At 40.0% G+C, this 14,150-nt stretch overlaps 1 protein-coding gene across 2 annotated transcripts in view; it reads right to left on the bottom strand.

The window, feature by feature from the left end:
* Positions 1-14,150, bottom strand: part of fbxw10 (F-box and WD repeat domain containing 10) — a 66,441-nt gene that overhangs the window by 27,355 nt on the left and 24,936 nt on the right. For both annotated transcript variants that reach the window (XM_048554741.2, XM_048554742.2), the window contains exons 5-6: positions 5,180-5,290; positions 2,019-2,122 (exon numbers count right to left, since the gene is read on the bottom strand). In XM_048554741.2, coding sequence (XP_048410698.2) covers positions 2,019-2,122; positions 5,180-5,290 — 215 coding nt within the window. The remainder of the gene's footprint in view (positions 1-2,018; positions 2,123-5,179; positions 5,291-14,150) is intronic.

The raw sequence follows: 14,150 nt of genomic DNA, 5'->3' as shown, positions 1-14,150 counted from the left end.
TAAGAAAGAGGAGCTCAAATAAAACAAGAAGAAAATAATTAAAATTAAAATTAAGTAAGACAGAGAAAACACACTGTGATCGAAAAAGAATGAACAACAAGGAGGGAATTTCTGGGTGTCTTTGGGGAAGTAAGAGAAAGCAGGAAGGCTGGCACAGTAGCAGGGGAAAGCCACCACAGGGGGTGGTTAAGTCCCACTGTCGTGCCATTTTGCCAATAGAAGGAAAGTTAGCAGAGAGCTGGCCTGATTGAGCCACCAAAGTGGCCAATTAAGGGCTACTTCCAACATCTGCCATCATTTTTCCCAAACCATCGGCCTCCACCATGGAGTGATGACACTGTCCAGAAATCCAGTAAAACTGGAACCCTCTAACGGAGAATGAAGGGTGGGGTGCGGTGGGGTTTGAGCTGATCTCCTTTATGTACACTCCCAACAACAACGGCTACTCCTATATATCGATGGCACTGCCAGGACTCTGCAAATCTCCTTCCCAACCTCTAACCCTGTCGTCAGGGCCTGCCTGTCTAGCCCTGGCATCCCCAACCCCTGTGCCCCTTCTTGAAACACCTCTTCATGCAGTGACATCTTCAGCAATGCGTGCCCCTTATTGGTGGCACTGCAGAGTTGCCAGGCCTGTCACTGGCCCAGCAGCCCTTGGGGAGAAGGGAGGAGGCTGATTACTGTCCAATCAATGGACCCAGGGCAGGAAGATAGTGTCACAGTTCCTGTTGCTGGCTGATGTGAGGATTGCCTCCAACATTCAAACCCAGCAACAGGATGTCTGTCAGAGAAAATTGGTTAGCAAAAACAAAAAATATGAATGAGTCTTCTGCTGAATGGCAAGCTATGAATTGTGGGATACAGCAGGAATTGATACAAGGACACCAGCTACTCACAATATATGTTAAGAATTTAGATGGGAGATAAATGTAAAATCTCAAAATTGGCAGATGATATAAAGCTAGGTGAGAGGGTGAGCTGTGAGGAGGATGCAGCGATGTTGCAGCGTGATGTGGAAAGGCTGAGTGAGTGGGAAAATGCACAACAGATGCAGTATAATGTGGAGGTCATCCAGTTTGGTAAAAGTAGGAAGACAAATTATTATCTGAATCACTGTAAATTGAGAGAGGGGAATGTTCAATGAGACCTGGGTATCCTTGTGCACCAATTGCTGAAACGAGGCATGCAGGTGCAGCAGGCAGTAAACCGTACATTGGCCTTCATAATGGGAGGATTCAAGTAGAGAGACAAGGGTGTCTTACTGCAATTATAGAGGGCCTTGGTGAGGCCACACCTGGAATATCGTGTGCAGTTTTGGTCTCCTTATCCAAGAAAGGATGCTCTTGCTGTAGAGGGAGTGCAATGAAGGTTTACCAAATTGTTTCCTGGAATGGTAGGGCTGACATATGAGGAGAGATTGAGTTGGTTTGGTTTGTATTCACTGGAGTTTAGAAGAATGAGGGTGGGATTTCATAGAAACCTATCACGATTACAGAGGCTAGATGCTGATTGTTCCTGATGGTGGGGGAGTCCAAAACCATGGGTCACAGCTTAAAGATAAGCGATAATACTTTAGAACTGAGACAAGGAGAAATGTCTTCACCCAGAGGGTGGTGAAACTGCATTATTCATGACCACATAAAGTGGTTGTGGCCAAGCTATCATGTCTTCAAGGAGGAGGTAGATATCATTCAAGGGATCAAGGATACTGGGGGAGGGCACGATTAGGATGTTGAGATTGATGATCAGCCATGATCATATTGAATGGAGGAGCAGGCTCAAGGGGTTGAATGGCCTACTCCTGCTCCTGTCTTCTATGTTTCTACATCCTGGTAACACACAGCACCAATTCAAACCATCTTTCCCCCAGAACAAACAACCAAATGCTTCCAGCATTTTCAATGCCACTGTATTTAAATGTGAACTTAATTTTTAATTGCAGCTGTGTAAAGTCAGTAAAATAATAATAAACAATAAAAAGCATTGATGATAAATGTAGATCTAGCTCAATTACATACAATTGCTTGATGACTATTATATTGTATGGACCACAGTAGACATTTCTTTCCTCTATTTGCACCATGTCAGTATGGATGCCAGTGTACGATGCTGCTAATCCAATCTAAAATTAAACACATCAGCACAGTTAACAAGATATCAAAGATCCAGTTACACTCAGTTTCTCTAAATAGAAGATGTTGTAAATTTAAAACATCTAATGTTGATGAGAAGTGTCGTACTGATGCATCACCTTGATCGTCTTTGATAGTTATCAGCTTACACAGTATAAAGATGTATTCTGCTGGAAACAGTTATTGAGCAATGACAGCAACAACTTATATTTATGTGGCACCTGTAGTGTTGATGCCTCAGTGGAGCATTATCAAGCAAAGAGTGACACAATACCGATAACAAACGAAAAATCAGGTGCATTTATATAGCACCTCCAACACGATGATAAATCTCAAAATCCTTCACAGGAATATCATAAAACAAAATACGACACCAAGACATAAATGAAGACATAAGGTCAAAAGTGACCAAAAGGTCAGTCAAACAGGTAAGTTTGCAGAATATTTTAAAGAATGAAAGTATGGGAAGAGATGTGGAGAGGTATAGAGAGGGAATTCCAGAGTTTGGCACTAAAATAACTGAAGGCACAGCCACCAACATTCATCGAGTCATCAACGATGGAGCAAATGCATAACAGGCCAGGATGAGAAGAGTGCAAACATCTTGCTGAGCTGTGGGGCTGGGGGAGAATTACAGAGATAGGGAGGGGCAAGACCAGAGAGGAGATCTGCCCACCCTCCTTGCAAACCACCTCCCAACCGCACATTCATGCACCAGATAAGGGTGTTGGGTGCTGACTGCTTTATCTAGCCACTGTTGGAAACGGTATTGGGGTGAGCCAGAATGACTCATGAAATAATGTGCAATCTCTATTGCTTACAGCCGGCATATCAGTACAAATGCAATTTGTATGTTGTATGAAGTGCCAAAATGAAATTGCTGTGTGCTATATACAAAAGCAAATTTCACCTTCTCTAGACTACCGCTGGGCTGTATATCTCACATTGGTATAGATCATCTATCACCTGTTTGGAAAACAGACCAAACTCATTTGTGTTTTTCATGATCACTCAGTTCTCCAAAAGTAGGAACTGGCTCAGTCCTCTTCACTGAGCAGCCTGCAGTACTGGATGTAATACACAAAATGTGCTGGGACCTAAGGTCTATATGGATTGAACAGCTCCATAAGGAGTGTGTGAGCATGGGATCTAATTTCTTTCAACTTCAAATTTAAACAACACTTATGGAGCAATTACAACGCCTTTTTTTTAAACTACTTGTTCAGGACTTTACACTTATCAGGGCGAAACATTATCTGATATTAATTTGCTCACTTACAGCCAACATGGACAGTTGTTCCCAGCTCACTGTGTGGGAAACAGTTATTTTGCTCTGGCACAGTCCGTTAATGGCCAGAGAGTAGCTCATTGCTCACTTAAGGATGACCAGTGCATTCTCAATAGGAGACCACATGGTTTGGAAACAAGGGGAAGAGGCCGTGATGGATAAAGTGACAGAGATAGAGGTCATGTCCAAGACTTTCTAAATGTAAACTTGCAAAATGATGTCTGCAGCCTGGTCACTCCTGTCTGAGTTTGAGGTTGAAGAGATTGGCAGGAGATGGCTGGAGGCATTCCACAGCATAATCCATGGCTTCAATTGCTGCTGCCTCCAGGGAACTAGGCAAGGCCTCTAGGCTTGCGTGGAGTACTGGCACCACGTCAGTCTGACACCAAAAGGTTGATTCACTCCCTTTAGCCCACCGCTTCAGCTTGGCTTTATTTATTTTTATTTTCTTTAGTCGTTCACCCTGTTTCTCCGTAGTACTTTTAAGGCCATTGACTCAATAGAGGGTGGGAACAAATACTAGAAGAATCACGCTCCATATCACTCTCTGAATCCAGCAGTAAGCTAATGCAAAACTTACCACTAGATGGTGAGCTAACTACATTGTTTCGAATGACAGATATTGCGGGAACAGCACTGTAATAAGCCCACCAGTGTTTCAGTTTCAATTTAAAATCCGGTCGTATTACTTGGAGACTCGAAATGAAATATGAATGATGAAAAGGCAAATAAAACTATGCCTTAGTTTTAAAATAAATCCAACTACGATTTTGGGTTTGTTACATGGCTAATGAGCAGTTTCAAGAGATTAATAGTATTCTTTCACTGCATTCAAATTGACAATGTTTGGATAAATTGGGGTTGCAAAAGAAAAGTCCCTCCAGCAAAGTTTGTTTGGGAACGTGGTCAGCGTGGATTAGTTGGAGTGAAGAGTCTGTTTCTACATTGTATTACTCTATGACTCTAAGTGACTAATGGCACAGTGAGTCATTCACCTTCACATGTTTCATACAAATAGCAGTGAGAAATGAGTGCATTTACCTAGCAAATCATTTCAAACAAGTATTACATGATACTGCTACAATCTGACAGAATATTTCTGTGAATTAACAACTGTGGTAGATAGATTAGGAATTGTTCTTTAACAATAATGTTTGTATAGAAGGTGCTTTCAAATGAGTGATCTATTAACAAACACCCTACAATTTTGGTTATAAAGAATAGCTGCAGGAGGCAGTAGTACATTTTGGATATGGTGTTACTGAATATCTGCTTGATGTAACTACTTTAATATTCCCAATTATATATTAGCCTATCTATTAGTAAAGCATAAATGTATTTAAATATTAGCTAAGGATCCATGCTAGCATCATTTTCTGAATAAAATCCATGGTGTGTTTTTGAAGCAAATTACAAATGATCTTCAAAAGAAACTTATTTGCTCTGCCTTTTCTTATCCCACTATTTTTATCTATTTTATTGAAGAGAAATGTTATTAAACAACTTTTCCCCTAGCTTAATTCTTGCTGCCCACCTTAATGAAGGCTCAAAGCACTCCACAAGGTACACATAAATTTCATCCCTTACAATACAGATATTTTTAATCAGCCTATTCAGAAACAGAAATGACACAAAACCCAGGCCTTTTGGCTCAAAGGTAGGATACAACCATTGCACAACAAGAATACCCACTTGTCACAGTCTATTGTTTAGTTAAATACATTTCATGATCCCCATAGTTTTATGCAAAAGTCCGTACCTTTTTGTTTAAATTTTCTGTTGGTAAGGTGAATCCCTTCTCATCTACTCTTGGTACTGGAATTTGACAGATCTTTGCATACACTGTGTTAATATTGTGAGGAGCTGCAGCCTGTTAAAAACAAACATGCAATGAAGAAAACAGCAATTGTTTTACAATTTATTAATTTCTTAAGTTATTCCTCACTAAGACAAAACATGCTGTATTAACAGACAATTCTGGAAATAGCCAGCACCTGACAGGACATTGCCTTAGATTTAAGAAAAATTAAGAGGGATCTGTCCCTGAGCCATTTATTTATTTTTTATATATTCAGATAACAGTGGTCTTACCGTGTACTTAAGCATTTTCCACTTTTACCTAACACATTATTCTTTCTTTTGTTTTATCTCTACCTAATTTTATATTAGTTTTTTTCTTTAGCCCTTCATCAGAAAGGAAAAATGAGCTGTAGCCTTATTATCATCATAGGTATTTTGTAGCCAAACAGTGGGAGGGGTGATGGGATAAGCTCAGGGCATTCAGACCCCGGTCTTTCTTCTCACTATATGAGAACCCACACAGTCATTAATCAATACCTTCTCATGTCAGCCCAGCCAAGAGAAGAAGCTTGCAATTGAGGTGAGCACTGCCCACATCTCAACTCATTGATGCAATGGCACATCAGCCTAGTTTATATTTTATATACACCAATTATAGATTTGCATTAAAATCTATAATACGTAAATAGTTGTAGCATATGAATTAATAACCCTAGCTTTAATTTTTGAAGACTATCATCATTTTGCACAACCTGCTTAATGATGACTCATCTTAGAGATCATTTTCAGATCAGCAATTCACTGATTTTCAAATAAGAATTTAACCTGTTTAACAGCAGATCATTTGAAAGGGACTATTATGATTTAAATAAATTCAAATTGGCTTTACCTAGCGATATAAGAAAATCAAAAATACAAGAGGTGACAGAATTGATATCAAAACCACATAGTATTCAAATAACAACAAAGGAATGTTTCACAAATTGTTACAGTGCAAAAGGGGACCATTTGGCCCATCTTGTCTGCACTAGCTCTCTGAATGAGCTTTGAGACTTATTGCCATTCTCTGGCCCGCTCCCATATCTGTGCACATTGTTTCTATTTAAATAATCATCAAATGCTTTCTTGACTGTCAGTTTTGTAATGGAAGATAACTTCATTGTTACCTATGTCTATGGCGCATAGTAGGTATAATGGAATGATTCCAAACTGTCCTATCTTACTATTCTTCCAAAAAAAGTCATTACCTTTTTAACAACAATGCCCAGTGTAATTGGAAAAATTGTATTTTTACTGACTCAGTAATTTATTTAATTTGTTTCAATCAAGGCCAGTTATTTTTCTTTTATTTATCTTTATTTATTCCACTGAAAGCTTACCTTTACCAAGGTAGAGATTACTTACTTCCTGAATTTCTTCTCCAATCTCAAAATATCATAAACTGTGTTAAATGTATTAAGAAAGTACAAACAGTTACAGTTACAAAAACAAATTACTTGCAGTTACTTGTCATAGTTTCGTGTAAAACAACATCTAGCAAGAGTGAAAACAACAGTGGCTGCCGAATTTGGAAAGTTACTGAGTCCACAAAGCCTTACTTTCAAAAGTCTGCATTCTTTTCCGGCTAGCTATTTCTCCTAGATTAATTTATTTGCTTTAAATATAAAGGTTAAATATCAGAGAAGAAGAATTTGGTGCCACTCAAAGTTAAATCACCAGATCCACTGATATGAACTTCAAAACTTGGAATTAGGTGAGCCTACTGACAATTTCTCAACAGGCTTGTGAAATTAAGCCAACATGTGTCAATTCAAATGGGTGAAAGGCTGCTCCATCAGCTCATTTGGGTCTCCATGCATTCTGATGTCAACAGAGCACTGGCAGGACAGCACAGACTAACAATATCACAGGGAGTTGATACTATCAGAACACACAAAGCCATAAGTAGATAAATGAACTTGCTGACTGCCTAAACAGCAAGTCTTCAGTCAAGCCAAGTGAAAGGGAGAACTGTTGTTGCAGCCAAACAGCAACAAGGGAAGGTGCAACAGGATAAGGAAGCTGTGTGAGAGCTTTGGATAACCATGTGAGTTTGTAGACAGAAGGACATGTCCCACATATAAAGCAAAGCTACAGAGCTTTGAGAAGTCCAATGACTGGGGAAGAATGCGCTGAACAGAAAAAGAAACAGTGGGAAAAAAAGATCACCAGAGGCAGAGCAACTGTGCAAATCAGAAAGTGAAGAAATCTATAGGTGCATAAGCTGGTAAGTGATAGTGATGCATCTGACGATATAATATACACGGGACGTACATAACTCCATGAAACGTCTGGACTTGCCAGATACCAGAGAAAGAAAAGATACACACAGCCACCCCAATCAGACAAAGGGGGCAAAATTAACCAACATCCATAAATCTGAAGCTGAAGCTTCTTATCATAGACCATAGAGCAACAACATCCCACTCAGATTTTAATCAGATCTTTCCAGAAAATGAGGAAGAAAATGGGTACCCAAAGGTACGTGTTCTGAAACAGAGCAAAATTACGCTGGTGGTTTATGGTGGAACTGGGATTGAACAGTTCGGAATGATCCAACGGGATATAGAGAGGACAAACCGTTAACTGCAGATTCTTCATCTCTGAAACCGATGGCCCTGCATTCCTAGGATGGAACAGTAGTGAAATTCTCAGCAAATATGCTGCTAGAAACAGATTCAGGACATGAAATTTGAAGAGGAACCATCATCACTGACCACATTTAACATGCCCTTTGGCTCATAAAAATTTAAATATTGGCTTTAAAGTGAGCCAAGATAAGTTCCAGGAGAAAGAGTACAATACATACCAAGGATGAAAAAACAGCAGTCAGTATAACCATGGTCGACTCATAGAGTATTACAGCATGGAAAGAGGCCCTTCAGGTCATTACTTTAATTCTGCTTCTAAAGATTTGGTTCATTGTGTTGTATGTTGTGGCATTTCAAGCATTCACCAAAACATTTCTTCAACATCTTCATGGTTCCTGCCTCTACTGTCCTTTCTGGGAGGAAGTTCCAAACAACCACCACCCTGGGCAAAGAAAATTCACATTAAAACCCCTCTAAACCTGCTGGCCCTTGTATTAATCTTTACCCCCTCATTACTGATCCTTGTACTTAGGAGAAAAGGTTCTTCCTATGACCCTATCCATGCCCCTCATCATTTTAATAATTTGAACAATAATTTTAAAAGTCATCATTTTTCAGGCCTCAATCAGGTTCCCCCTCAACTTTATCCACTCCAAGGAAATCAGTGATATTCAGATCTATGGTGTAGATGAAAAATGATGAAAACACCATCCACAGGAAGGTATTAGGGGAAACTGGAGAGTTGAGATCACACTAAATGCTGACAAATGCAATGTGATGGTGCTAGAGTGTCATTCTTTGGAATACTGAACACACCTGGTGGAGTCACCCCAACTCCTGAAAACGTCACACTATCTCAGTAAGATAGATACAGCTGATAGTGGTCTGAGATTAGAGAAGTTTTAGCAAATTTAAGGAAGCAGCATGCAATGAGGCAAGTCTATCATATGACAGCAGAAAGAGACCTGTTACTCTGTGAGTCTGTGTTTCTTCAGAAGGACTGGCAATACCCCTGGTATGAGATGGAAAACCACTTGCATTCTAATCCAAAACTCTAACCTCATCTGAGGCCAGATACGGCAACATAGGAAGGGAGTTTTGGCAGTTATGTATCAATATGAGACATATATATCGCTATAGGAGAAGAATGGAGAATGATAATTGTCTGTATATTGGAGAGTGATGTTCATCTACATAATGGAGACTGATTATTGTTTCCATCGTGAAGAGTGATCATTGTCTGTATATTGAAGAGTGATCATTGCTGTATATTGGAGAGTAATCAGTGTCTGTATACTGGAGAGTGACCATTACCTGTATACTGGAGAATAATCATTATCTATGTATTGAAGAATGATCATTGTCTGTATATTGGAGAGTACAAAGAACAAAGAAGAACAATACCATCCAGGAAACAGGCCCTGTGGCCCTCCAAGCCTTTGCTGACACATTTTGCCCTTCCACACTAAAACTGTCTTCACTTACAGGATCCATATCCCTCTATTCCCTTCCTATTCGCGTATTCATCGAAGTGCTTCCTGAATGCTGCTACTGTGGCTGCTTCCACCACCTCCTCTGGCAACGCATTCAGGCACTCACCATCCGCTGTGTGAAAAATCTGCCTCGCACATCTCTTTTAAACTTTGAACTTGTGTTCCCTAGTAATTGACTCGACCCTCTTGGGGAAAAAAAGCCTCATACTTTCTATTCTATTCTTGCCATTCACAATCTTATAAACTTCTATCAGGTTGAGCCTCAACCTCCTGTGTTCCAGTGAAAACAAACACAGTCTATTCAACCTTTCTTCAGAGCTAAAGTCCCCTGTCTTCGGTAAATTACTGGTAAACCTTTTCTGTACCTTCTCCAAAGCATCCACATCCTTCCAGCAGTGTGGTGACCAGAACTTGTACACTATATTGGAGTGACTATAAGAGTGACTGATATCTGTATAGTAGAGAGTGATCATTGCCTGTAAACTGGAGAGTGACCATTGCCTGTATACTGGACAGTGATTATTGCCTGTAAACTGGAGAGTAATCATTTTCTGTATACTGGAGAGTGATCTTTGCCTGTAAACTGGAGAGTGATCTTTGCCTGTAAACTGGAGAGTGATCATTGTCTGTATATTGGTGAGTGAGCATTGCCTGTAAACTGGAGAGTGGCTATTGCCTGTAAACTGGAGAGTGACCATTGTCTGTATACTGGAGTGTGATCTTTGCCTGTAAACTGGAGAGTAATCATTGTCTGTAAACTGGAGAGTGAGTATTGCCTTAAACTGGAGAGTGACCATTGTCTGTTTACTGGAGAATGACCATTGTCTGTATACTGGAGTGTGATCTTTGCCTGTAAACTGGAGAGTGATCATTGTCTGTAAACTGGAGAGTGATCATTGTCTGTAAACTGGAGAGTGATCAATGTCTGTCTACTAGAGAGTGACTTTTGTCTGTATACTGGAGTGTGAGCATTGTCTGTAAACTGGAGAGTGAGCAATGCCTGTAAACTGGAGAGTGAGCATTGTCTGTAAACTGGAGAGTGAACAATGTCTGTCTACTAGAGAGTGACTTTTGTCTGTATATTGGGGAGTGATCATTGTCTGTCTTCTGGTGAGTGATCATTGTCTACTGAAACAGATCAACTGGACAATTCTGTGTAGAATCATCAGTAAGACTGAAACGGTCGAGGAGCTCATATACAATTCATTTGTAAAATTGAACAGTTCAAGAGGATAATCGCTATTTGCAAGAACCAGTCAACCATTTGATGACCTTAACTATGGAAATAAGCCCATTGAGTGGAAAATACAGCCAACTTATTCACATATAATTGGAGAGATAATATTTTAAGAGACAAATTCTCGTAAATACCTGTACTACTTTTGAGTCAGTCTTCTTCTTGAAGATATTCTTAGAAATGTGTACTTCTTTATTTTCTAGTTGTCTGACGCATGCTTCTAAGGCTGTTTCCTTTGCCTTTTCTTTGTGCTTTCTGCCTTTTTTATCTCGTCCTATCCCTTTATGCTTTCCTTTGTGTGATTTTTTTTTCATTTCTTTCTTTATATTTTCCACTGTTTCCAGCTTTATCGTGTCACCTATTTTCTTTCATTTTTTATGGTAAAGATAATTGTATCAAAAAATACACCTTACTGCCAATCAGAACCGAGTTTGAAAGTTACCTCAAAAAAAGATATGTGTTTTCAGGCCATTCCCAATTTATCCAAAGAATGGTTAATTTTCTTACTTGATCCTTTTATAATCATAAATGTAAACTATATAATTAGGTACTGGATGTGTCTGGTAACCTCACGTAAAACTCCAGATCAATATCCCTAATTTTCACCAACTAGATACAAAGAAACTGGCAGAGATGTGATTTAGCTGTTACAATGGGGTTTCTTTTCTATAACAGAATCAATAAAATGTAAGTAAAAAGGAATAGAATAGCCACTTCACCCATCAATGTTCTTCTTCCAGTGGTCTAATTTTGCTAAAAAATACATTTGCCATCCCATTGCGATTTGTGTGTTTTTGGAAGTAGCTTTTTAACAAGGCACTAATCTTCTGAGTTGATGTGTAAAAACAGGGCTAGAATTGGTTGCAGTTTTGGCTTGAAAATAGGCCCCAACACATATCTAGAAAATAGCAACTTTTTAACCTGGAGAATGTCCATTCAAATAAATGTAATAGATTTCCGCTTCTGGAACATAAGGTTAGCCTCAAATATTCCCAGATCAAGTTTGGTACAGCCAGTTCAGACCAAACCTTCTGAGCTACCAAAACTTCAGACCTACAACACACAAATCAATCATTTCAATCAGAGATTATTATGTTGGCTTGGTCATATATTCTCCAGAATTTAGAAGATTGAGAGGTGTTCTCAATTAAACAATTTAGCAGGGTAGAAGCTGTAAGGCTGTTTTCCCCCACTTGAAGAGCCGAGAACTAGTGGTCATCATCTCAGAACTAGGGGGCAGTCATTTAAGAATGAGATGATGCTAGATGATTCTTCACTCAAAGTTTTGTCAATCTTTTGAACTGTCTATCCGAGTTTCTTCTTTGATTAAACCCAAGACTGAGATAAATTTTTGGAAAATAAACGAATCAAAGGATGATGTGAATAAAACAGGAAAGTGGAGTTGACGATAATGTTCAGACAAGCTCCAACTGAATGGTAAAGCAGGTCTGAGGGGCATATGGCCTACTCCTGGTCCTAATACATATGCCTTTAGATGTACACTAGAGTGAATTTTTACTTTCTCATATCACGCACCATCATGGTCTGGTTGAAATGAATAATTTGGGTACAGTTTTGTGCACATCAAAAGTATCAAAGCTTATCTTACACTCTACACTTACACTCAACATGGACAGGGCAACTATTCTAACACAGTTGGATTCAAATCCAATAAAACAGATGAATGAACAATTCTAGAACCTATATTTTACTTTATTTTCAGCAACTCCACTTATGAAGAGATGCATTTAATAATGAATTGGCTTGTTGGGTGAACAAGTGCAACTGATCTCAGGGAGGATGTTGGCATAGCGGTAAGATCACTTGACTAATAAGCCACAGGCCTGAGCTAATTCCCACCATGATAATTCAGTTTCAGTTAGTAAATCGGAGTTGTAAACAAATCTCATTAACGATAACCATGAAACCATTGTTGTAAAAACCCAAGGGGTTCACTAATATCCTTTTTGGAAAGGAAAACTGCCCTCCTGATTAGGTATGGTTTCTATATGTCTTCAACCACAGTGAGGTGGTTAACCCTTAACTGTCATCTGAAGCAATCACTTGGTTCAAGGGGCAATTAGGAATGGGCAACAAATTCTGACTTTGCCAATGATATCCACACCCCAGGAAAAATCAAGAACAAATGAAATTGTCCTGAATTCAATTTTGCACTATAGATGGAGACTGCTTATAGATTCATAGAAATAGCAAAACAACTGCTATGTAAAGCAAGTTGCAACTGGTACAATGAATAAACGCAGCTCCTAAAGAACTGAGTGAGCATATTTCAATATACATCAGCTAATGTTACTATCTAGAAGGACAATGGGAGCAGATATATGTGAACACCACCAGCTGCAACTTTGCCACCAAGCCACTCACCATGCTGGCTTGGAAATTTATTGTTGTTCCTTCAGTGCTGTTGAGTCGAATTCTTAGAATTCCCTCCCAAATGACATTGTGGGTCTACAACCTGCAACACTTGGACTGCAGCGACTCAAGATGGAAGCTCACCACAGCCAACTCAAAGGCATCTAGGGAAGCGCAATAAATGCAGGCCCAACCAGCGACGCCCACATCCTGTGCTTGAATCAAAAATGTTCTTTGGAAGTTCTGAGATAACAAGGTGTAGAGCTGAATGTACACAGCAGGCCAAGCAGCATCAGAGGAGCAGGAAGGCTGATGTTTCAGGTCTAAACCGTTCTTTAGGAATGGGGAAGGGGAAGGGGATTCTGAAATAAATAGGGAGAAGTGGGGAGGCGGCTAGAAGATGGATAAAGGAAAAGATAGTTGGAGAGGGGACAGACATGTCAAGGAGGCGGGGTTGGAGCCAGTAAAGGTGAGTGTAGCTGGGGAATTAGGGAAGGAGATAGGTCAGTTCAGGGAGAATGGACAAGTCAAGGAGGTGGGATGAGGCTAGTAGGTAGGAGATGGGGGGTGGGGCTTGAGGTGGGAGGATTGGATAGGTGGGAGGACAGGTTAGGGAGGCGGGTATGAGCTGGGCTGGTTTTGGGATGCGGTCGGTTTGCAACAAACAAGTGCACCTCCCAGCTGCAAACCATTTCAACTCCCCCTCCCATTCCTCAGACAACACGTCCATCCTGGGCCTCCTGCAGTGCCACAATGATGCCACCCGAAGGTTGCAGGAACAGCAACCCATATTCCGTCTGGGAACCTTGCAGCCCAATGGTATCAATGTGGACTTCACAAGCTTCAAAATCTCCCCTCCCCCGACTGCAACCCAAAATCAGCCCAGCTTGTTTCCGCCTCCCTAACGTGTCCTCCCACCTATCCACTCCTCGCACCTCAAGCTGCACTCCATCTCCTACGTACTGGCTACATACGTGCTCTCTATCAGGCCGAATGTATTTTGTAAAAAAAGCCTGAAAGTTATCTTCAATAACTTGGCATAAATACTATGATCATTGCTTATCCCTCAGACTAAACTAAACCAAAGGATTTTTCATTTAAACAATAATATCTGATTTTAAAGTGTAATGTTCATATTCTATTATGTATTGCCAGTATTCATGTGGCAGTAATTCTGCAAAGAATGTGAACCACTGT

The sequence above is a fragment of the Stegostoma tigrinum genome, chromosome 22 (assembly GCF_030684315.1).
Source record: "Stegostoma tigrinum isolate sSteTig4 chromosome 22, sSteTig4.hap1, whole genome shotgun sequence".
In the NCBI taxonomy this organism is placed as follows: domain Eukaryota; kingdom Metazoa; phylum Chordata; class Chondrichthyes; order Orectolobiformes; family Stegostomatidae; genus Stegostoma; species Stegostoma tigrinum.
The sequence above is the reverse complement of the archived record's forward strand: the minus strand, read 5'-3'. Positions and strand labels throughout refer to the sequence as shown.